A 24,215-nucleotide genomic window follows, 5' to 3' on the forward strand; every position below is an offset into this window, starting at 1 on the left:
AGGCTGGCCAACATAACGCGCATATGCTAGAATCCACAGCCACCGAGTAATTTAAAAAATAAACCATACAGACTATGTCATAAACATAGACAGACTCGCTTGTATTTAAAAGCTTTGGATTCTAGTTTTTTGATTCTTCACTGGCACCGATTCTAAGCACAATCTAATTTTAGAGTATTCGCACCCTCTTCTTACTATAGTAATAAGAAAAGGACAGAAGCAGTTTGACATTTCTAAATTTAATTTTTAGATGGTAAAACCCGTGATTTTAGCACGCACTCGCGAACCTACTGTTTAAATTTGTAGTTGTGCACTAAAATTTGGAGTCTTTAAATGTGAAAGTCATGTTCCGTTCCTTTTTTAGCATTAATAAAAAGAAAAGGATGCAGATACTCTAAATTTAGTTTAGAGTAAGACAAAGGAATCGGTGCCACTATCTACCTATAGGCTACCGGATCGGACGTTAAATTTTTATTGTAGGTAATGTTCAAACAAATGGTTCTAATGCCTTCTGGTAGCCGCACTATGGCCGCACTGGACTGGATGAAAAAACTGGCTGACGTTGCTTTCCTAAAATTACTAAAAAATGCTTTTGAAATAGATTCCAAAGTCGAAAAAAAGTTAAGATTTTGTCTATAGGAGGAAAGTGGAAAATAGGCATTTTTTGGTGCAGATGGCAGCAGTGCAGAGTGCAGCACAGCAGCACAAAAAAGTTCAGAATCGAATCGCCAGAGGGAGATAATTGGTTAGCCTACTTGAAGCATCCGGGAACCTCGCCATAGTAGTAGACATGGCGGGTATCAGCCTGACTAAATGACGAAATAAATTTGTTTGATATTATAAGAACGTGTTAATTTGATAGAAAAAGTGTTTATACTGAAAGACTAATTAAGTTAAATTGTATTAGGACAAAAATGCAGAATGTCGGACAGTCTGAAAACCGAAATATCGATAAGGTGAATGTGCAACTTGATGTGGTAAAATCGTCCACTCCTCAGAGTTCGGCTTCGAGTCCGGCCAAATCTGAAACCGAAACGTATTCAGGAGCGCCTGCCAAATACATGACAGACTCTTCGGAAAGCGAGGATGACTCTGTATCCGAGGTAAAAACGTGTTTTGTTTTCGGTAGAGGCGGTGGCAGTCGTAAGGGGTTGTGATTTTGTACCGCTAAATGCTGCAAGGGACATCTTGTAGACGACTGAGCATTCAATTTCTTTTCTTTACGAAATTACCTTTGCATCAATCATAATTGCCTATAAATGTTCGTAGCGCGCTGCAAAGATTTTTTTTTACTTTGTCGTTACGGTACAAGTTGCTTGCCAAATATTCCGTAAAACGTCAGAAAGTCATAGGTACCTACGTCCTACTGAGTAATGCATGAAATTATTTATGCCAGCCGCTCCTAGACAGTATTCAATTGATTCTTTGTAATTCCACGATACGGGCGAAGTCGCCGTAAGACACTTTTCATTGTCTATTTGTGTTTTGGATGGGGCTCGATCATGGTGGCCATGTTTCCTAAATCACATGCACTCGGACGATCCAAAGTGTTGAGTAGTGTTTTCATTCCGTTTACGCGATACGATCGTGTGAATTATATAATTAATGTGTGGAATAGTTGCAAATGTCGTATACGATGTTGTGTTTAGTGTCGTCACGCGTACACGAGTCGGTCGCGATTCGCGCAAAAATGTTGGTTACTGATGAATTACAAGGACCATTTTCAGTAACGATTAGCCGTAAGGTCGCCCTCGAGCACCACTCTGGCAGTATGTCTCACATATTTCTCATTGGTGTTGTAGATCTTGCTGGCTTGTTTGTGCCTTAGCAGGCCAGACCTGTTGGTAAGTGGAAGATGCCGGGTGCGGAGACTAAGCTTCAGAAACACTAATTGCTGTCGCAGTCTGAGTGGTCCTTACTGTTAACCTGCATAGTGTGTGCAAGATGGACAAATTCCGAAGTCAAATAATGTTTTGTTTTAACTTTGAATGGTCCTTGTGATTCTAACATTTTTTATGTAATTGGGTTTGTTTTTGCAGTTTGCGTAGTGTTTTCTGTGCCCTTTATGTTTTCTAACCTCTTTGTGTACTAAATTTCTCTGTCAGCTGTTTTGCTAGCTGACAAACTGAATTGGGACTAACCTATAAAGTATAAGTATAGCCCGTTACGTTATCCCTAAAAGTGAACAAAGAATGATATTAGTGACTGTACTAACAGAGAAAACATTTGCATAGGTCACATTTGTTGATAAACGATAATACAATTATAACAAAATTTAGCTTGTATGTGTTTGTTGTTTATGTTACTAACTGATTTGCTGCTGCAAATTTTGATTTCCTGTGAAATAAACACAATTTAAAACTCATACTTAATTAGAGATTAATACTCAATTAGATATTTCTACACACTAACTGGATGTCCATGTCCTGTTAAGTATAATGTTGACATTGTATTAATATGAATGTGAAATATATGTATGAAATATGCATTATATAGAAAAGGGAATCAACTCCTTTTATCTCTATTTCAATATTCCTTAGGTTGATTAGACTTTTATTAAGGTTCCATACCTCAAAAGGAAAAAGGAACCTTTATTGGACCACTTTGTTGTTTATCTGTCTGTTGTGTCCGTCAAAAAAAATCTATAGTCTACTTCATGTTGACTTAGAATCATGAAAGGCAAGGTAGGTAGATCTTATACCACAAGTAAAGGAAAAAATTTGAAAACTGTAAATTTGTGGTTACATTAGAAAAATCAGTTTACTAAATCACATATAGATGGCTCTGTATGTCATTCACTTACAGTGTTCTACATAAGTGTTAGGTATATATCTTGTACGATTGTACAGAACCCTTCGTGTGTGAGTCAGACTCGCACTTGACTAGTTTTTTATAATGTTATGCATCGGTATTTTACATTTTGTAATATAAATACAGGCGGAGATGGAAGAAGAAGGTTGTGCTGCCGTGCCATCCGATTTTCTACTCTCCCACGATGACCCCGAGCGGGCTGTTGATCCTGACATGCAGGCCCGTCTCGAAACCCTCCTTGAAGTAGCTGGTAAGTCCTCAGTAACTAAATAAAAGAAGTTAATAATATTACTAATATAGTTCTATGCAACTTTTAGTTCTTACTAAATTGATCTATCATTAGGCTCAAATTAATATAATCAATCTGTTAATCTGTCCTTAAGTTAGCAATGGTGCCGATTCTGTTGCCTTTATCTAAACTAAATTTAGAGTATCTGCATCTTTTTCTAAAAAAGGACAATTAGGCTAATTCCGTTGTACACAATCTCTAAACTAAACTAAAATAGCACATCTTAATCTATTTCTTCGTTGCCAAGTACCTTGGTATGCATCTTGATAGAAGGCAAACATGGCAAACACATATTAAAAAAAAGAGAGAAGAGCTGCGTATTCGCACTAGATCGCTAATGTGGTTACTTGGCAGACACTCTAGACTATCACTCAATAACAAAGTACTCATATACAAGAGCTTCCTAAAACCTGTATGGACATATGGTTTGGAGTTGTGGGGCACAGCCAGCAACTCTAACATAGAAATACTACAGCGATATCAAAATTCAGTCTTTCGCACAATACTCAATGCCCCGTGGTTTACCAAAACAACAGAAATACACGAATATCTTGCAATGCCCACAATTAAAGAAGAAATAAATATTAATGCAAAGAAACACAAGGCCAGGCTTGAAGTCCATGCAAATAGTCTGGCAGTGTCACTTACCACATGCAGCAGAGTTAGTAGGCTGAAAAGAGTCACAGTAGAAGAACTGTCAAGTACACACTAAAGCCAGCGAAAGCATTATGAGAAGAGTTTCTTGATGGAGTGACCTTCTCTCAACCTTGAATGCACTCATAAAAATCTGATAAAAGTCCATCCAATGACTGATTGCAGATAGCTTTGAAATATCAAAAAAAAAAAAAATACTACTTCTATCCCTTTCATAATGTTGCTTGCGGAATAAGATAGCACAAGATTTAGACCTGTTAATTTAGTTTAGTTTAGAGATTGTGTATGAGAGAATCGGCCCCAATATGAATTTTATATTTTAAAGCCTCTAAATTTTAGAGCACTCTACACATTAGGCTAGTGACTGGCAGCTAAAGTCACACGGTTTGACAGCTCTAAATTAAATTTAAAACTGTCTAACTGTGTCTGTCCTTTTCATATTAGTAAGAAGGGGACTCGAATACTTAGGTGTGATCAGAATCAGTACCAGTATCTGATCAAAAATGCATATTACTTGTGTCCCAGATGAATATGTGTTATTTGTGAATTCTTAGATTTCATTGAAAATCCCAGGTCAAACCCATGCCCTGTGATAAAGATCCACAGACTGTTGACTACTTGACCATCACAGCTCCTATCTTATCAGATAAGCAACTAACATACTTATAATTGTAGACAATCACTATCCGGCGCCACAAACCTTTTACCATAACTGCGCTAAGACCTTTCATATTAATTAATTCAGTGACCTGTGACAAAGCACATAATATGTAATATTTAATTTTGATATTGTTGTTGCGTTTATTAGTACTTACTAAAACTTGCGTGGTTACTTGCAATTTTTTAAGCTACATATTCATGTGTTATTTTTGTTTGCCTTAATTCTAGTCCAAAAATCTGTAATTAATTTATGTATAAAAGAGAAAAGTGACTGACTCCACGCTCATGCGGCTGGGTCTAGAAATAAAAAGCAGGTTTTCTCTATAAAAATGAAATTTTGAAAACTACTTTGAAATTTTTAAAAATCTTAATTCATGTGAACGAAAGTGCGGGCAACTAGTTGTATTATAATATGTATTATGGAGTCTACTGCAGAATTGTAAGTATGTCCTTATAGAGGAAAAGCCCGCTGGTGCCTGGAGAATGATCAATGATCAGTTTGGAAGGTCCCACTGAAGTCGTCCCCATCAAACCTACTTATAGATTTTGTAAACTATACAATGTCAATTATAGAGAGATTTGTTAGGTCATTATCATCATCATGATCCACCCATCGCCGGCTACAGAGCACGGGTCGTCTCACGCACCGCACGCTGGCCATGTGCGGATTGGTAGGCTTCACACCCCTTTGATCACATTATGGAGAACTCTCAGGCATTCAGGTTTCCTCACGATGTTGTCCTTCACTGTTAAAGCAAGTGATATTTAATTACTTAAAACACACATAACTCCAAAAAGTTAGAGGTGCATGCCCGGGATCGAACCCCCGACCCCCGATTAGAAGGCGGACATTCTAACCACTAGGCAGTTACACATTTTGTTAGGTATTCTTCACTAATTCTGTCGTTATCTTGCAATTCCCATGTTACCATTGAGAGGCACTCAGCTCTAGAGTAAAGTTGACTCTGACTGAATCTTCTCAATTGAATTCTTATATACTATACTTATATTATCCATCCATAGATGTGCCTTTGGTCGGGTAGAATAAAGGAAGTCTCTATTCAAAGAAATTTTGTAATACAAAAAAACTATTACAGATGCCAGATTTTTTGTAGTATTTGCTTTTCGTGGTGAGATCATGTGATTCTGTAGCTACAATGAAAATATTGAAAGTTCTTTGATCCTAACTTTCTATTTGCAAGTTCACAATAGATGGTGTTTAAAACTGTAGTGAGAGTGATATTTATCTATACTTATATTAGATGATACCTTTTAGGCTTTAAAATCCCGTGGGAACTGATATTCTGGGATAAAATGTAGCCTACGCTACTCTCCGTCCTTTCAACTATCTCTGACATGCCAAAAATCAAGTCGATCAGTTGCTTAGTTGGGCGTGAAGAAAGGACAAATAGACACACTTTCGCATTCATGATATAACCTAGTTGATGCCCGCGACTACGTCCGCGTGGAATTAGGTTTTTAAAAATCCCGTGGGAACTCTTTGATTTTCCGGGATAAAAAGTAGCCTATGTCACTCTCCAGGTCTTTATCTGTACCCATGCGAAAAATCACGTCAATCCGTTGCACCATTGCGACGTGATTTTTGAAAATTCAATCCCTAAAGGGGTAAAACAGGGGTTTGAAATTTGTATAGTCCACGCGGACGAAGTCGCGGGCGTAAGCTAGTTTGGCCATAAATCTTTAAATTTAACTGAAATAACAAGTCATATGCCATCCTTTTCTACTGGGAGCACTGTGAAAAGGATAGCTCTACTTTTAGACCTGTCATTCAGTTAGCTGATTTATGCAAGCACCTAATTGCTCACTTAAAGCGCAAATAGACCCTATACGCAAACATAGCTGTTCTAGAAGGTTTATCCTTTTTAATGTTGTAAACATAAACGTAAAAAAGTGGATGCGTAGTATGTTTGTATTTAAAAATTTAACCCATACATCATCAGTTGTATTAGTTCTGGAATGTGCGTGCGCCGCGCAACGTCACTGCTAAGCTAAGCAGCAACTAAGTATGAGTGAGGGCAAACAGTTCAGACTGGTGGTCCAAGTCATAAGATATTTTAAATAAATAAATAAATAAAATATTTTTTATTCAATTAAACTTTTACAAGTATTTTTGAATCATTAGATGCATCAGCACCACTGCTTCGCAATTCCAAATTTCCAGTTTTTCGAATTTCGAGCTCTCATCTCTATAAAATACCCCACTGAGTTTATTGTGGGTTTCTTCTCAGACTAGCATGCTGATTCGCTAACACTGTGTCCAACGATGAATGATTGCCACCGACCTCATCTGACATTGGGTGGTTCTACATTGCTGCTCCACTGAGTGAGAGTAATCAATAATCACTATTACATCAATTAATATTACAAATATATATAAATATTTTGAATAAGTGGCTTTTGACTTTGACTTTTTAAAGTGTTAAACATTAGACGATATTAGGCGCCCAATAAATCCCTTCCGAAGGCCCATTCGGTTTGTCAGTGGCTGTTATTTTGTTGGACACTACAAAAAATTCCCAGATTATTGATATTTGCAAGTACATATTATATTTAAAGTGTGACAATCAAAGTTCGATTTTTTTTTTTGGACTAAACTAGTTGACGAAGAAGCTCTTGTAAAAGTTTACTTGAATAAAAACATATTCTATCATATTCTATTCTAATGCTTTTGTTTTGTTCGTGCGGGTTACCCCATACCAATTGACGAGTCAAGTCAAGCGATGCTGCATCGTTCGACTTTAGGCAAGTCGCAGCTGAGCCCGTCCGCCAGCCAGACGTTCGCTGCGCAAATAACGCAAATAACGCGATTCTTAGGATTCCGTACCCGAAGGGTGCCAACGGGACCCTATTACTATAACAATAAATAATAATAATTTCAAAATGGCCGACATGAAAATTTAAAAAAATAAGTGTTACTTCTGGTACGATGGTACGGAATTCTTCGTGTGCTAGTCTGACTCGCACTTGATCTATTTTTCACTATTAGAAATAGGAATACCGGACAGAGAAATTGATGAAATGTAATCGCTAGCGCTTATGTTTTGTTCGTGCGGCTTCCCCACACCAATTGACGAGTCGCGTCGAGCGGTGCCGCATACGTTCGACTTTAGCTTTGCCTTTAGGCAAGTCGCAGCTCGGCCCGTCCGCCAGCCAGATGTTCGTTGCGCAAACAGATTATTCACTATTTTATGTTTTTAGATATATCTAGACTCTAGACAATATTTTACTATAGATAGTTCAATCCATGATGACGCGTCCCGCTTTTTGTCTCAATCGGTTACAATGCAAATGTGCTGTGTACTGTTAGAGTGTGAGTTCTATCGTAAGTCGTAACGCATGTGGGCACACGCACAAGAAGAAAATCATTCCCCCTACGAAAAATAGTGGGGCGCGTCTTCGTGGATTGAACTATCTATAACGAATACTGTAACGGATTTGACACTTAAAAGCGTTCCAAACTCTGAGTGACTGATCTTTGACATTTGTATAGTGCGCGCAAAATAAGTAGTCCAATTTGAACACGAGGCAAATGGTGGAAACAGATCTGAACTGAGCTTGTGTCCTTAGAGCTAGCGTGCACCATGCTAAATTTCCGTACGTTTTTTCCCTGCAAAATCTGTGAACTATAGAACCACAGAATTAATTCCGCACTTGATTTTGATAGATTTAAATTCAAATTTACGGATTGTTAACCGCACCGCAACTCACCGCACCTTGGTGCGCGCTAGCTCTTAGTCTATTAGCAGTGTAAACCGCGCTATGTTGCAACTTGCTTTGCAGATTGGACGTGTTTTTCGACTACTGTACCTAATATGGACAAAATTTCAAAAATCTGACTCAATATTAATGCTGTTCTATTAAAATAAGTTTCAGTATTTGGCCGTATGTCTATAAAATTATAATCTAAACTGATTCATAAATCCATGATGAAATAAGTGCATCCATGCGCGTATGGAGCATAAAAATATGGGTCATAAATTGACAAATATCGTTAAACTAGCTGATACCCGCGATATCGTACGCGTCGATTTAGGTTTCAGAAATTCCGTGGGAACTCTTTAATTTTTCGTAAAAGTAGCCTATGTCACTTTCCAGGTCTTAAACTATACCCATGCAAAATATCACGTCGATCCGTCGCTCCGTTGCTCCATTGCGACGTGATTGAAGGATAAACCAATAAACCAACAAACAAACACTTTCGCATTTATAATATGGGTATTGGGTAGTGATGACTTTTGTCGAAATTGGCAATTACAAAGATGGATGCTACTTGACACTGGCGAAGTGCATTGTGCTGATTTGGCACTGCAAAAAAGCCACAGACAAAGATGGATGGATATTAAACATGTGAATTATATTGTATCTCATATACAGGGGCTTAGGTATTTTTCTAAGTCGGCTATGGAACCTGATAAAAGTCTGCATAGCTCGCGTTGAACAAAAACGGATTTATTAGCGACGAAGTAGCTACTTTCTCATAAAATTTACCCTTTTTAAATTATCTTCCTCGTACTTATAGAAACTTCTTTTAGAAAGGCTTCTTTCAGAAACCTGAGTGAGAAACCCTTAAAATAAAGTTTTTTGTTTCTCAATTAACTAAAGTTTAATGATTGGTATGCGTCATAACTTGGATTAATGTTTCAGAATCAGAAAAGTTTGCATACCTAGTTTTATACCTGTCATCATCATGATCAACCTATTACCGACCCACTACTAAGTCGGGTCTCCTCTCAGAGTGAGAAGGGTTTAGGCTATAGTCTGCCACGCTAGCCCAATGCGGATCTGCAGACTTCACACACCTTTGAGAACATGGATAACTCTCAGGCATGCAGGTTTCCTCACGATGTTTTCCTTTACCTTTAAAGCAAGTGATATTTAATTACTTTTAAAAACGCACATAACTCCGAAAAATTTGTGGTCTGTGTGTGTGTGTGTGATGGCCTGGTATCGAACTCCCGACTTCCCGAATAGAAGACGGACGCCCTAACCACTAGGCTATCACCGCTTACCTGTATATACCGCTTATACCTGTATTCTTATTTAACTAATTTCCTTTAACCTACTTTGGAATGACCCGTACGGTTCCACAAAACGGGGCTAATTCGGTAAACTGAACTGGCAAGTTTAATTGTCATCCTTAGTTGTCATCATTATCACTATCAATCCATCGCCATGTGACCATCGCTAGTGCATCCTTTAAGGGCCATTGCAGACATGTTGCTTTTAAAGAATCGTGCCTGCTATGGCCCTTATGTATATAACATTTTACATTCAAATTAGTGATGTAACGACTATTCGCATTCGCGGGTATTCGAATATTTTTGCGTATTCGGCATTCGCGAAATTGTCTACTGTCAACTGCGAATGTTTTGCGAATATTAAAAATATTTTTTTAATGTAATAGTTGGTTAATAAAAAAACCAATAATTTCTTTTGTTTTTAATGTAATAAAAAGTAACTTACTCTCGTAATCACATTATCAGTCTTCTCTTTATCATTTGGTAACGGGACTGCCGCCAAGGTCACCTAGCCATAGACAAATGGCTCCAAATTTAATCAAAAACTGAATATTCGCATTCGCATACGCGAATGTTGGCAGCAGATATTCGCATCAGCGAATGTCCAAAATATGACATTCGTTACATCACTAATTCAAATTATTGCGAAGTTGACTTACAAAACAGGTGTTATTTTTACGAAAAAAAATACGTCATAAAATACAGTGTACAGCTAAACAGCTGGTGTAGTTTTTAATAAGTATTATAATTTTATAAATCAATTGGAATTTTAACACCGCTTTGTCGCGCTCTTATATCCTCGATTACGTCATAAATCGATTTACTACGGTGGAAACTGTTCAACCTGGAAGTCTAGAATCTAGATCATTTTATCGAGCCTAAGTTCAGCAGTCAGTTTTGAATTATAGTGGTTTCAGAAAAGTCTTAACAGAAAACGGTAATATAAAAATACTTAGCCTGAAAGCTATTTTGTAATGCGTGTCAACATAAAGCCCGACGTTCAGGTCCCTCAACGGATCGATTGCGGTAGAATGACAGCTACAATGTCATGATCGCAATCACCTCTGATTGGTTGGTGCTCGCTCAGTATTGGCCACAATTATTATTATTATTAATAATTTATTTTACATCTAATTGGAACGGCAGTGCCACTTACACTAACTAGATGATCAATGATAAATTTAATTACAAACACAAAGAGACACAAAATTCAAAACGATAAAACAGGTAGGTATAATACAATGCATTGTTGCAACAAGAATACCATAAATTCAGCCAATCATAAGAATTGCGATTTTAATGACGATTGATGCAGGTTTTGCGGAATCGACCTACAGATTAGAGGCAGCTTCTCTATACTTGTGCTGCTGCTTCGACTCGCAATTCCTCTAGTGGATACGACTCATAATGAGGCCTTAGATCGGCCAGGTTTGACATTAAAACGTAGCGGAAACTCTGAACTTAGAGGATTAGAACTTAGGTTGAGATCTATAGAGTGTACTTTGACTTTGCTCACTTTGGCTTTGCTCAGAAATATGCCAGCTCATTAACGTTGTCTCGTTTTATTTTTACAGTGTCCTAAGTCTGAGCAAAGTCTCAACCTTAGTGGAATCGACGTCCAAGTTTAAGTGATTTCGATAAGGTCTAAAAGAAATAACGGTAAATAAACTGTTTAGTATGACTATGAAGCCAATTTGTAAAGTGTAAAGTCATCGCTTGAACAATGATAGCGAACCTCCCCGCCTTGACCTTTTTGTGCAGTTCGTTGCAAACACGCTCGCCACCTCGCTGAAATCGATCGCTAATCCAAACGTTCAGGAGTCTTATTATAACTAAGTGCTACGACAATATTGTCTTTGTAAAGAATGTACCTATCTAGACCTACTGACCTATTATTTTATTGAATATCCCCATGACTTCGTCCTCGTGAACTATACATATTCCAAATAAACTGACTGACCTATCAACGCCCAGCTCAAATTACTGGATGGATCAGGCTGATTTGGCATGCAGATAGCTATTATGACGTAGGCATCCACAAATAAAGGATTTTTGAAAATTTAACCTCTAAGGCGGTGAAATAGGGGTTTGAAAGTGTAGTCCACGCGGACGAAGTCGCGGGCATAAGCTAGTACTAGATATGTTAGGAAAAAAATGTTTTTAAAACATTGTTCACTGTAGTAAACAAGGTTGAAATTCGATTTCTACACACGATATGCATTTTTTTTTTTTTGCTATATGGAATACGGTGAAGTTGTTAAGAGATAATTTTACGGGTAATATTATCTCCTTACTGCTTGAATAGTTTCATAGAACAAAATTAATATTCTCTCGGATACATCCTTGAAAGGTTTTATTAAAGGTAGGTATCTATATAATATTTCACCGGAACTGTACAACATTCCAAGAACTCCATATTCTGTGGCGCTAATAATATACCTACCTTACTTATTTTTCTTTTTATTTATTTATTTTATTTATTTTTATTTTTCATGTACCAAAATTGTAGTTACAAAGTAATAATAAATTAAGTTAAAAATCTACTGTTTACTAAGCTATTACACTGATCGCGAGCAATTTACTCTTATCCGTTGAGGAGTTCCAGTATCTATCTTCGAAGATGTTCATCAGATCTTCACCAAATTGAAATGGGACCAACTTTGAAGTATACCCTTTCAAACAAAAAAAAATTTTCAAAATCGGTCCAGGCGGTTGTGAATAGCGTTTGATAGTCGTAATCGTACGATATCTACGTAAGTTCGATTCGGTTTCGGTTTCGACAACTTTACTGTCGATACGGTTATTCTGAATTGAAAATACATCTTATCGTACGACAACTTACCGAATCGATCGATAATTATGTTATCGAAGTGTTCTGAATCGGCCTGCTGTTAACGGTTTTTCGAAATTTTACCCGACGGTATAGCCTGGCGATTTAGCTATATAGGTGCTTATTAGATATAAATATTTTTATAAATTATTCATTAGGGTCATATCAACACGAGTGTCCTTCAGTTCAGTGCTGGCCATTGTGTTCACAATGAAAGCAAAGTGTGATAACGTTTAGCCCTATTTTAAATTACAAAAAAAATAAAAACCGACTTCGTTACACAAACACTAAAAATTGAAAAATAATTTAATTTATTACCGAATATATTATGTATACAAGAGTTAATATAGTTCCACAATAATACTTTTTGGTGCCTGTGCCAATTAGCTTTAGCTGCGCGAATCGTCTAGACTTCATATTTTTATGGGACTCCACAATGGCACCTCATTGGCACCGACCCCAAAAAATATTATTATGGAACTATATTAACTCTTGTATACATAATATATTCGGTAATAAATTAAATTATTTTTCAATTTTTAGTGTTTGTGTAACGAAGTCGGTTTTTATTTGTTTTGTAACAAAATTTTATTTCACAATTTTTAGTGGCCCCATAGAATTATGCTATGACTGGTTAAAAATCTACTGTTTACTAAGCTATTACACTGATCGCGAGCAATTTACTCTTATCCGTTGAGGAGTTCCAGTATCTATCTTCGAAGATGTTCATCAGATCTTCACCAAATTGAAATGGGACCAACTTTGAAGTATACCCTTTCAAACAAAAAAAAATTTTCAAAATCGGTCCAGGCGTTTTCGAGTAATCGGGGAACATACATTAAAAAAAGAAAAAAAAAGAAAAGAAGAATTGAGAACCTCCTCCTTTTTTTGAAGTCGGTTAAAAATACAACCTACTCTTAACGGTTGTATACTAGTACGAGCTTCTGCTCGCGGCTTCGCTCGCGTGGCCTACAGGAAACAAATGGCATTTTTTTTTATTCAGAAACAAACATTATAACATCAGGACGCGCACCCTGCACTAGCACCGAATAACACATATAACCTTCCAACCCCCATTTCATCCCTTAAGGGGGGCATTTTCTCATAGTCGTTTCTTAGCTGACACCTAACCTCAAGAAAAAACCTACTTTCCAAATTTCAAGTAATTAATATCAATAATTAAAACTGTCCCATACAAACTTTCATCTCTTATTTTACCACCCTTATGGGCCAATTTTCCAAAAATCCTGAAACACGTATTTCTTCATTTGTGACAGAAATCCCAAATACCAATTTTCATGCAAATAACTTGAAAAATGACGGACTTTCATACGAACTTCCATCCCTCATTTCACCCACTTAGGGTTGGAATTTCCAAAAATCCTTTCTTAGTGGATACCTACGCTTTACAAAGAATAGACACTCCAAATTTCATGTCTTTAGGACCAGCGGTTTAGGCTGTGCGTTGATATATATGTCAGTCAGTCAGTCAGGACTTTGAATTTTATATAGATAGTCCGAGACAGTACAGTCGAGATCAATGGCAATCGGGGTATAAGGCGGGGGGACTCCCCGCACACCCGCACATTACCCACGGTCGCCCGCACCGGGTTAGCACGCTAAAGCTACATCGTCTAAATAGAGCCTTTATAATTTACTGGTTTGGGCCTCGACTTTGACCGCGTGACCTACTACAATTTTTCGCGCCAAAAATAGTATATAGCTCTCGGAATGCCTAAATCTATCAATGAAAGAATATTCAGAATCAGATAAGTTAAGTTCCGGAGATTATCCCCTACATAAAACTCAAAAAGTATCAAATTTTACCTCTTTAAACATTAGTATCTATGGATCTGCCAATCCGCATTTGGCCAGCGTGGTAGACTCTGGCCAAAACCCTTCTCACTCTGAACCCGTGCTCTGTAGTGAGCCGGCGATGGGTTGATCATGATGATGATGATGATCCATATCGCGGTTTTTACTCTTTAGTAAAAAACGAGTAAACTAAACGACAAAAAAATTGTATGTAAAATCAACCTTTTTTTATTATTGTCATAAATCTTGTTGTCGGGTTGCACTGCCGCCTGCGGGAGCGACCAGCAGTCGACTCGCCTGCGCTCAGCCACGCTCGTTTTCGAAATGTAAAAAGCCTAACAAAAGCCGGACAAGCCGGACACCGTTTATTTTGGCCGGACACGCAATCAAAAAGCCTACCTATGTCCGGCTTTATCCGGACTCCTGGTAACCCTACATGCATGCAATGTGTGCGGTGTGTGATATTCGATATGCATTAGTTAATAGTTTTCCATTCCTAATTCAGCATTCGTGCCCAAAGACGCTGGTGTACACAATGATACGAGAGAAATCAGATCCTAACTTGGTACCTATTTAATATGTCAGCGATTATATCGGACTAATTAATAGAACCATAGCATTCGTACTTCGTAGCTAAAGATGTCTCATAATCATCATCATAATGATCAGCCCATCGCCGGCTCACTATTAATAACAGATCTCTCAGAATAAGAAGGGTGTAAGGCCATAGTCTGCCACGCTGGCCTAGTGCGGATGTGCAGACTTCACACACCTTTGAGAACATATAGCATGCCGGTTTCCTCACTGTTCAAGCAAATGATAATATTTTAATTGCTTAAAAAGCACATACCTAACTCCGAAAAGTTGTGATGTGAACCCCGACCTCCCGAATAGAAGGCCTACATCTTAACCACTAGGCTCTCACAGCTTTAAAATATGTCTGCGATTAGGTACAACATTTTTATTATGAGAAAAATACTATAGGTATGTATACGTATACTAAACACGTTCGTATTTTCTTCAGTTTTTACGTGCATCCTTTTCAAGAATTTTCTCTACTGTTCCAGCAGCTTTTCCGCCCTTTGTTGACAGCGACAGTGACGTAACCTAACGATTGCAATCGCCTCAGATTGGCCGACACTCTTTTACTATTGGCTGAAACGCATTGTAAGATAACCATAAATTCAACAAATCGCAATAATTTAGATCGTAGGAATGTTTGATGTTTGATGCAGCATTTTCGCAATTGTCCAGCAGATCAATAGGCCATGAAGCAATGGTCCCAACAAATCTGTATAAAATAAACATTACTTATTATGCAACCAGTTTCTAGTCAAAGCAATTAGTTCAAACGTGTACATTACAATTTTCTTCTCACATAACTTTTACACTTCAAAACGTTGGGTCTAGGCTAAAAACTTGTTTATCACTGACTATTCTGCGTTAACTTTTACGTATTTTTCTGCATGTCACTGAATTATATATATTTCCGGTTCCGTAGTAAAGCAAAGAAACCTCACCTAACCCGCGCACGACCGCAACTATAGTCGACTTGAAATGAGCAACCAACGTTTTCCAACTTGGTCGTGCAAACCACGCGTGTCTACCCAATCAATCGATCCACCACCCATCCCACCATACCCAGTCAATCGAAATAACAAAATACGAACAGCAATATAATAAAAAGCTTAGGAAGAAATAATAATGCTTCATGACTATTGCATAATGCTGCTAAAGGTCCAAACACACACTGTCCTGCGCGACGCGGCAACGGTGCCTTGCTCCATACCAACTCATATAAACTATATTTGATGTAAAGGCCGACCTATGTCAGGGAATTGAACTCCTGAAAATTATGTAGGTGTATAACTTTAAAGTTATGTACTTATTAGAATAAATAATCCATACCTACTAATATTATAAATGGGAAAGTGTGTCTGTCTGCTAGCCTTTCACGGCCTAACCGTTCAACCGATTTTGACGAAATTTGGTACAGAGATAGCTTGCATCCCGGGGAAGGACATAGGCTACTTTCTATCCCGGAAAATCAAAAATTCCCACGGGATTTTCAAAACCTAAATCCACACGAACGAAGTCGCGGGAATCATCTAGTTAATTAATAAATCACGTTATATAGCCAAACGCATCCCTTAGATCGTGTCGTCTATACGTGACCTAGCGCGACAGGGTAAATACTAAGTACCTACCTATTTGTGATGGTTTTTTTAAATAGTTTTTAATGAAACTAGTCGTAGGTATATTGTTATAACACAGAGTGGATTGTATGTTAGTGCCTACCAGAGGTTCGAAGAAGCCATCTATAGTACGCGACAGGTCAAGATGGCAAATCGGGGAGGTAACGCGCCGCACACCTGCACAGCCCCTGCGCTAATGAGGCCGATGTGCGGGTGTGCGGGGCGTCCCCCTGCCTCATACTCCGATTGCTATCTCAACCTTTCGCGGACTATAGACAGACATTCGTGCGGCAAGGAACCGACCCGAGACGGCCCCAGCATTCCGGGACCAGTAGGGCGATTGTCTAAAACCTGCATCAATCATTATTACAATCTCAATTGTTCTGATTGGCTGAATTTGTGCGATTCTTGTTGCAACAATGCATTGTGGCCAATAGTGAGCGAGCATTAACCAATCAGAGATGATTGCGATCGTGACATTGTAGCTGTCAAACAACCGCGGTAGGGCCACAGAGTCATGGCAAAATCGTTGTAGTCATCATTTACGAGATCAAACACGTCGTAGTACTCTCCTTTAGTCTCTCCTTATACCTACTGCGGTAATGATCTGTAGATCGATTCCGGAAAACTTGCATCAACCATTATTACAATCGCAATAAGTCGTGATTGGCTGAATTTATAGTATTCTTGTTGCAACAATGCACTGTAGCCAATAGTGAACGAGTGTCGGCCAATCACTACTATTTCGTACCTTTGACAATCCTTTGACATGTCAGTTGACACAAAGAGCGAATAAAATTCGCTTCGCTTCCTCAAAATTTATACACTTCAGTTACCTATTATAATGTCACAATTTCCGAACGTGCGCCTATAGCGCCAACTATGTTCAAAGCAAAATCAGTCGAGTTGTCAGACGTCTTTCATTTGCAAAGTACTTGGTGAATCTCCCTGCAACGCACATAAAATTAAAGTTATAAGTGTGAACTCATCAATTTTGTCTCGTTATCCGTATAATGGCAATAACAACCTAGTACTTAAATTCTGCCCAGACCTGTATGGGCTACCCCACGGATATCGAAAACACACCATTTTGGATGTCTCGAGCACCCTGCACCGGTAAGTATCCTGGCCTAAACTATATGTAAAAAACAAATTCTAACTGGATTATTAATAAATCACCACTTAATTTAAGTATTTGTGCTAGTATTCATTATTATACATATCTTACACCCAGCTGTACTCACGTGTTTAGTCTATGTTAGACCGAATAGTTAGACGAACTGACTCCTTGAAAAAGGACCCCGGATGGGTTTAAACGCTTAAGTATTCATTATATTTACCGTGAAAATCCCTTGTCCACATGTGACAAAACTACCTACATACCGACCGGAATCGCATCGTTATTTTTCATAAACTCGATATAATTTCGATAATACTAGTGAGATCATTTATCATTTTCCAACTATCTCAATCAATATATTGACAAATAATATCATATTTCGCAAATTTCGTTTACTTTTTACAACGCGGTTGAAATCAACTAGTGCGCTCGTCATAAAGGTAGGTCCACATCGGTCGGTTATTAGTAACAACTTATTTAATTCATACATTATTTATTACTAGATGATGCCCGCGACTTCTGATGTTCGCGTGGATTTAGGTTTTTAAAAAACCTGTGGGAACTCTTTGATTTTCCGGGATAAAAAGTCTATGCCTATGTCCTTCCCCGAGATGTAAGCTATATCTGTACCAAATTTCGTCAAAATCGGTTGAACGGGTGGGCTGTGAAAGGCTAGCAGACCGACAGACAGACAGACAGACACACTTTCGCATTTATAATATTAGTATGGATATTACGTCTCAGTATCCATCTATGGTTTGTCTGACCTGTGTTTTGCGAACAAAGCAAGCAGTATTTTCGTAACGTGTGATACGTAACTTACACACCTTTCATAGTTCATACTTAGGCATTACATGCCAATTTTCTTATTCAAACAAAAATATAGTATCAAAATGGAAAAATCCACGTTATTGTTTGAAAGAGAAGTTTTTCTCAACAGCATTCAATGCATGGTCGACTGCATTAATGAATACTAACGAAGCAGAGTTTAGAGTTCGATCTAGGGGCTTGAATAATATGAAAAGAAAATCTCACATAGTTCAAGGTGAAATAGAAAAACGACAAAAAAAAGTTGAATTTATGAACATGGTTTCGAGATTCGAAATCAATTTTATAGCTTATGCTACGTTGTTCAGGTTACATTGGATAATCTAAAAAAATAATTCAAGAATAATAGTTTGGGTCATCTGGCCCAACCTTTATATTATAATCATTCACCGAACTTATACCTACCCGCGTTTAGTAGCAATGTTTCTAACTAGAATGCATTTTATAACCTATTCCATTCTTTAGTACACCATACTTCGTCTGCGTGGATTTAGGTTTCGATTGTTAAAACCTAAATCTACGTGGACGAAGTCGCGGGCATCATCTAGTATTATTATATCAATAGATGATGCCCGCGACTTTGTTGGCGTGAATTTTGGTTTTTAAAAATCCCGTGGAAACTCTTTGATTTTCCGGGCTAAAAAGTAGCCTATGTCACGTTCACAAAATCAAAATCACGTTGATCCGTTGCTCCGTTGCGACGTGATCAAATGACAAACCAACGAACAAACACACTTTCGCACTTATAATATGGGTAATGATGGTAGTGGTCCGAACTAGTAACTTTGCGTTTGCCCTTGTATCTGCAATTAGTAATTACTTTTCGTTATTCCACTACTAGTTTAGCTTTGACGGCGATTGCTGTATGCGCGAACTTTAGAGGACATTTCCTTGATTTTATTTATCCTTTCTTTTATATGAATCTTAGAGTTCCCATACAATTATACACATAATCTCTCAAGTCTCAAGGTGTTGGAAGACCCCCACAAGGTGAACGGACGCCATCAGACGAGTCGCAGGGAGCCGCTGGATTCGAGCGGCGCAAGACTTTGGCGTGTGGAAGTCCCTACAAGGGGCCTATGTCCAGCAGTGGGCGTCTATCGGTTGATGATGATGATGACGATGAATCCAAACAAGCGACCGTATAAATACTCGGAATAATTATTTTACATTTAACATAATATTAATATTTCCATTAAAATGCACTCCGGCCCGTCCAAAGAAGTATCAATTTTAATAGTTTTTAAGGTTCCGTACCTCAAAAGGAAAAACGGGACCTTTATAGGATCACTTTGTAGTCTGTCTGTCGGTCTGTCAAGAAACCTACAGGGTACTTCCCGTTGACCTAGAATCATGAAATTTGGCACGTAGGTAGGTCTTATAGCTGACATAAAAGGAAAATACTGAAAACCGTGAATTTAGGGTTACATCACACAAATAAAAATTCAATTGTGGTCTTGAACTAATAATTAGTATTTTTTTAAATCACGTTGATTGAAGACCAAGTCACTTTTGCATTCATTATATAGTTAGGGATTCTCAGGTTATACGATGCGAAGACGATTATATAGCTCGCAAATTACCTACGGTTTATTTTAAGCGTAACATGGTTTATAAGTAAAACTCGAGTAACATACTTAATTACTTTACAATAATCTCCGAAGAAAGCGCCAGTGCATATTGTTTGCTTCCTTGTGTCTGAGGGAAAGCCTTAATTGAATTTGTCTCCTCATCTGATAAACGGTTATCTTATCTCCAGTCACTACGCAAGAAAACTAAACAACCTTTGAATAACATCAACATGTGGTAACTGATCATAGCTCGACACTCCACTCCGTCATAGGACTCTGATAAAACGGCATCAGATCAGATTATCAGACAGATCCTCCCGCATACAACTCGACTAACGGCCGAACTTATTGATAACTAGCTTATTCCTAGAACTCCGTTCGCGTGGATTACACAAATTTCAAACCCTATTTTGCCTTCTTAGGAGTTGAATTTTCAACAAACGTCATAATAGCAATCTGCATGCCAAATTTCAGCCCGATACGTCCAGTAGTTTGAGCTGTGCATTGATAGCTGATCGTATCATCATCATCTTAACCCAGCCGGCTTGCTGCTGGGAACGAGTCAGAATGAGAAGGGTTTAAGCCGTGGTCCATCACGCTGACCAAATGAGGATTGGCAGACTTAACACAAATTTGAGAATATTGTAGACAACTCTCAGGCATGCAGTTTGAGCGTTGACAGATCAGTCAGTCAGCTTTTCCTTTTATATATTTAGATTGAAAATTGATGAATTATGTTGATTAAAGTACAAATAGAAATAATTAATTAATCCATTTATCAATTAAAAAGTTACTACTAACATTTACATTGGACACGGTTAGCTCCAAACCGAGATATTAAATCATAGAGTCACAAAGTGAGGTTTATTATATTTTAATCCTTATGGGCATTAATTTAGGATCTATATTAAAATGCCAACTAGCAGTACTATGCACATTCAAAATCCCCTCGAAGGTCGTTACTGCAATGTAGCGAGCTTTAATACGGAGGTTTATTTTTTCAAATGTCATTCTCACTCTACAATTTTAATTGACATTTAATTATTAAAGCAGCTTACGTCATGTGAACCGCGGAATACGACCAGCGAGCGAAGATAGGGTTGGACAAGACCACAGAATTTAGAATAGGCATAGAAGTGTCAAAGGAGACTGAGATTGTTGTAAAAACGACGTATTTGTAAAGCATTAGCGTATATAACTCTCCAGGTCTTAAACTATGCCCATGCAAAAAATCAAGTCAATCCGTTGCGACGTGATTGAAGGACAAACAAACACACTTTCGCATTTATAAAAGGGGTAGTGATTCTATACCAGTCAATAGAAGTCTAGATTAGTATGAAAATAATATATCTTTACGATGTTTTGTTTCCTTGGCACAGGCATCGGCAAGCTATCGGGCGAAGGCAAGCACCTCGCAGACCCGGAGGTGCTGAGGCGGCTGACGTCCTCCGTGTCGTGCGCGCTGGACGAGGCGGCCGCCGCCCTCACGCGCATGCGCAGCGACCAGCCGCCCGCGCTCCACCGACACCACCACCAGGACAAGCCGTGAGTACCACCACCACCCACCGTCATAACACCACCACCAGACCTACTGTAGCTAGTCTTATTAGTTACTAGCTGATGCCTGCGACTTCGTCCGCGTGGATTTAGGTTTTTAAAAATCCCGTGGGAACTCTTTGATTTTCCGGGGTAAAAGGTAGCCTATGTCCTTCCCCGGGATGCAAGCTATATCTGTACCGAATTTTCGTCTCAGTCCAGCAGTACATCTATAAATTGGCTGCAGTCCTCATAAATTTCTTGCATATTATCTTGCCCAACCACAATGTAATAACCGTTCGTTATTACATTTTCGTTGAATTGCACTGGTACTGATACCTAAAATGCAACTGGGTTCCAATGAGAAGTCAATTCACGATGGTTTTTGTCCCTATGTTAAATGATGTGCGCACAGTTACTTAACTACTACTCAAATGTGCAATCAGTTTCAGGAGCTCTCAGCCTTATATCAAGTTTTTCAAAAGAAGGGCAATAAATTCAATGATATGCAATTTCATTTCTAACAATATCCGAAACATATCGACTTGTTGTAAATATCGACTAGTTTTGCACGTCGCGATGGGAAAGAAGGTTTGCTTTTCAAGTACATATAACATTCCCTAAAACTTTGAATAGATCATATTTTATCTTGAACAATGAGAGCTTTTCGATTGCGAGAATCTGTTTTGTAAACATTGGGATGTTAAGCATTATAAACCAGCTTTGACCATATACGGGCGGGACGACACGCTGACGTAAAATGTAGTTTTAAATTACATTATATCAAGGCTTTTTGGGCAACGTCCGCCTTTTTGATATCAAGCTCATACCAAACCGCTATACCTAATTTGTTTTTAATCAAAGAAATACGGTAACGATAGATACGATCTTAATTCATACTTCCTTGTATGTGTAGAAAGTTGACGTGTTGATGATGATTTGAGAAGAATCATACAAGAAAGCAGCGTTTCGTATCGAACACGATTCAATCGATTCTTGAATCGATATTAGGTTGAGGCACGGTAAAGGCCTGACCTTACTATCTGGTATCTCAATCACCCCTGCAGCCGAAGTCTTCGGATCATTTGGTAATATCGTTTCTAGTTATATGTGCTTTCTTCATATACGAGTAGTTGACTAGATGATACCCGCGTCTTCGTCAGCGAGGATTTAGGTATTTAAAACTTTTTGAATTTCTAGCACAAAAAATAGTCTATATGCGTCTCTACGTTGCAAACCATCTCTGTACCGAGTAAGTGATGCCCGCAACTATGTCAATGTGAATTAAGGTTTTTTAAAAGTCCCGTGGGAACTCTTTGATTTTCCGGGACTAAAAGTAGCTCATGACATTCCCTGGGATGTAAGCTATCTCTGTACGCTCAAAATCGGTTAAACGGATGGACCGTGACAAAAGCAGGCCTGAGCTTGTCACCTGATGTAAAGTGATTAGGTACTGTCGCCCATGAAAACTTGCAGCACCAGAAGATTTGCCAATGCATTGCCAGCCTTTCAGGAATTTGTTGATCCGCTCCTTGAATAACCTCGCTGTAATCTAGTGAGACAACAATAATTATGATGACAATCCGAGATTGAGTCACCCGAGAGCACTGAATACCTCTCGGATCGATTACGATAGAGTCATCGATTCTCGTTTCGATTCGATTGAGGCGCAGCGCTGACTATGATTCGTGAAGCTTTGATCTTATCTGACCTAATTAATCACTTTAGTATCCAACATGTTTGTTTTTGGGTTATTTATTGAAGGAATGTATCGTTTTCAGCACGCAGTGCGGGTCAACTGCGACGGGCACGACGCCTGCAATCGCGTCCTCCGTCGGTGCGGACGGAGCGCCGTCTTTAGCGGAGGCCTGTTCGGACGGCGACGTAGGCACGGTTCGGAAGCTCCTCACGGAAGGCCGCTCCGTGCACGAGACCACGGAGGAGGGCGAGTCGTTGCTATCCCTCGCGTGCTCCGCGGGGTACTACGAACTGGCGCAGGTGTTGCTAGCCATGCACGCGAGCGTGGAAGACCGCGGTATCAAGGTGAGAGGTCTCTAAAACTGTGATTGAGGCGGAATCTAGTTCTGAAATAGCAGAAAAATCCTGGTGGATTTATCGATCATTTGAAATTATAACGTATGACCCAAGAAATTCGATAATGCTTTTCGGGTACATATTTTGCTGATAGGCTGATAACTTTCTGAAAAAAATAAGTTTTATGGTTTTATTGGTTCTAAAACATCTATCAGGAAGTTGCTGCTGCTATAGAAACATCTTGGCAGCCCAGTTAGACGAGACCTGAATGGCGGTTACACTTGGATGAAAACGGTCACAGTGATAAGCGCATTGTTAGTAGGCTTATAAAGTCGTTATTCCGAGAAGATTAACTAACCTAACACGTTGTTTCCGTGTGCCCAGGGCGACTGCACCCCTCTGATGGAAGCAGCGAGCGCGGGCCACGTGGACATCGTCCGGCTGCTGGTGGCGCACGGCGCGGACGTCAACGCCGTGTCGGGGTCGGGCAACACGCCGCTCATGTACGCGTGCGCGGGCGGGCACGAGGAGTGCGTGCGCGCGCTGCTCGAGAACGGCGCCAACGTCGAGGACCACAACGAGAACGGCCACACGCCGCTTATGGAGGTTAGCAGAGCTCTTATGAAGCAGGAACCATAGGTGTAAGACTACAGCGGAAGCTGCTTTGTTAAGAAGTCAGAAATAGGCTGATTACTTTATGAGCCGACTGACGCTCACTTAATGCATGCAGTCACACTTCTTACCATCCGTCAAAACTCGTCAGTTCCAATTTTACTTATAGTAAAAGGGGTTGTCAGGTTATATCTGCTTCGATTTTTTATGAATCTTGTACG

At 38.9% G+C, this 24,215-nt stretch overlaps 1 protein-coding gene across 16 annotated transcripts in view; it reads left to right on the forward strand.

The window, feature by feature from the left end:
• The first annotated feature begins 708 nt into the window (after positions 1 to 708).
• Positions 709 to 24,215, forward strand: part of mask (multiple ankyrin repeats single KH domain) — a 61,007-nt gene continuing 37,500 nt past the window's right edge. For 12 of the 16 annotated variants that reach the window (XM_069501240.1, XM_069501242.1, XM_069501244.1 and 9 more), the window contains exons 1-6: positions 710 to 1,103; positions 1,803 to 1,844; positions 2,938 to 3,061; positions 21,192 to 21,357; positions 23,130 to 23,391; positions 23,767 to 23,988. In XM_069501240.1, the coding sequence (XP_069357341.1) occupies positions 915 to 1,103; positions 1,803 to 1,844; positions 2,938 to 3,061; positions 21,192 to 21,357; positions 23,130 to 23,391; positions 23,767 to 23,988 (1,005 nt within the window). In that variant the 5' untranslated portion in view covers positions 710 to 914. Of the gene's footprint in view, positions 1,104 to 1,802; positions 1,845 to 2,937; positions 3,062 to 17,217; positions 17,410 to 21,191; positions 21,358 to 23,129; positions 23,392 to 23,766; positions 23,989 to 24,215 lie in introns of those variants that run through there. The other 4 variants (XM_069501247.1, XM_069501248.1, XM_069501252.1 and 1 more) reach the window with 3 other exon arrangements.

The sequence above is a fragment of the Maniola hyperantus genome, chromosome 10 (genome assembly GCF_902806685.2).
Source record: "Maniola hyperantus chromosome 10, iAphHyp1.2, whole genome shotgun sequence".
In the NCBI taxonomy this organism is placed as follows: domain Eukaryota; kingdom Metazoa; phylum Arthropoda; class Insecta; order Lepidoptera; family Nymphalidae; genus Maniola; species Maniola hyperantus.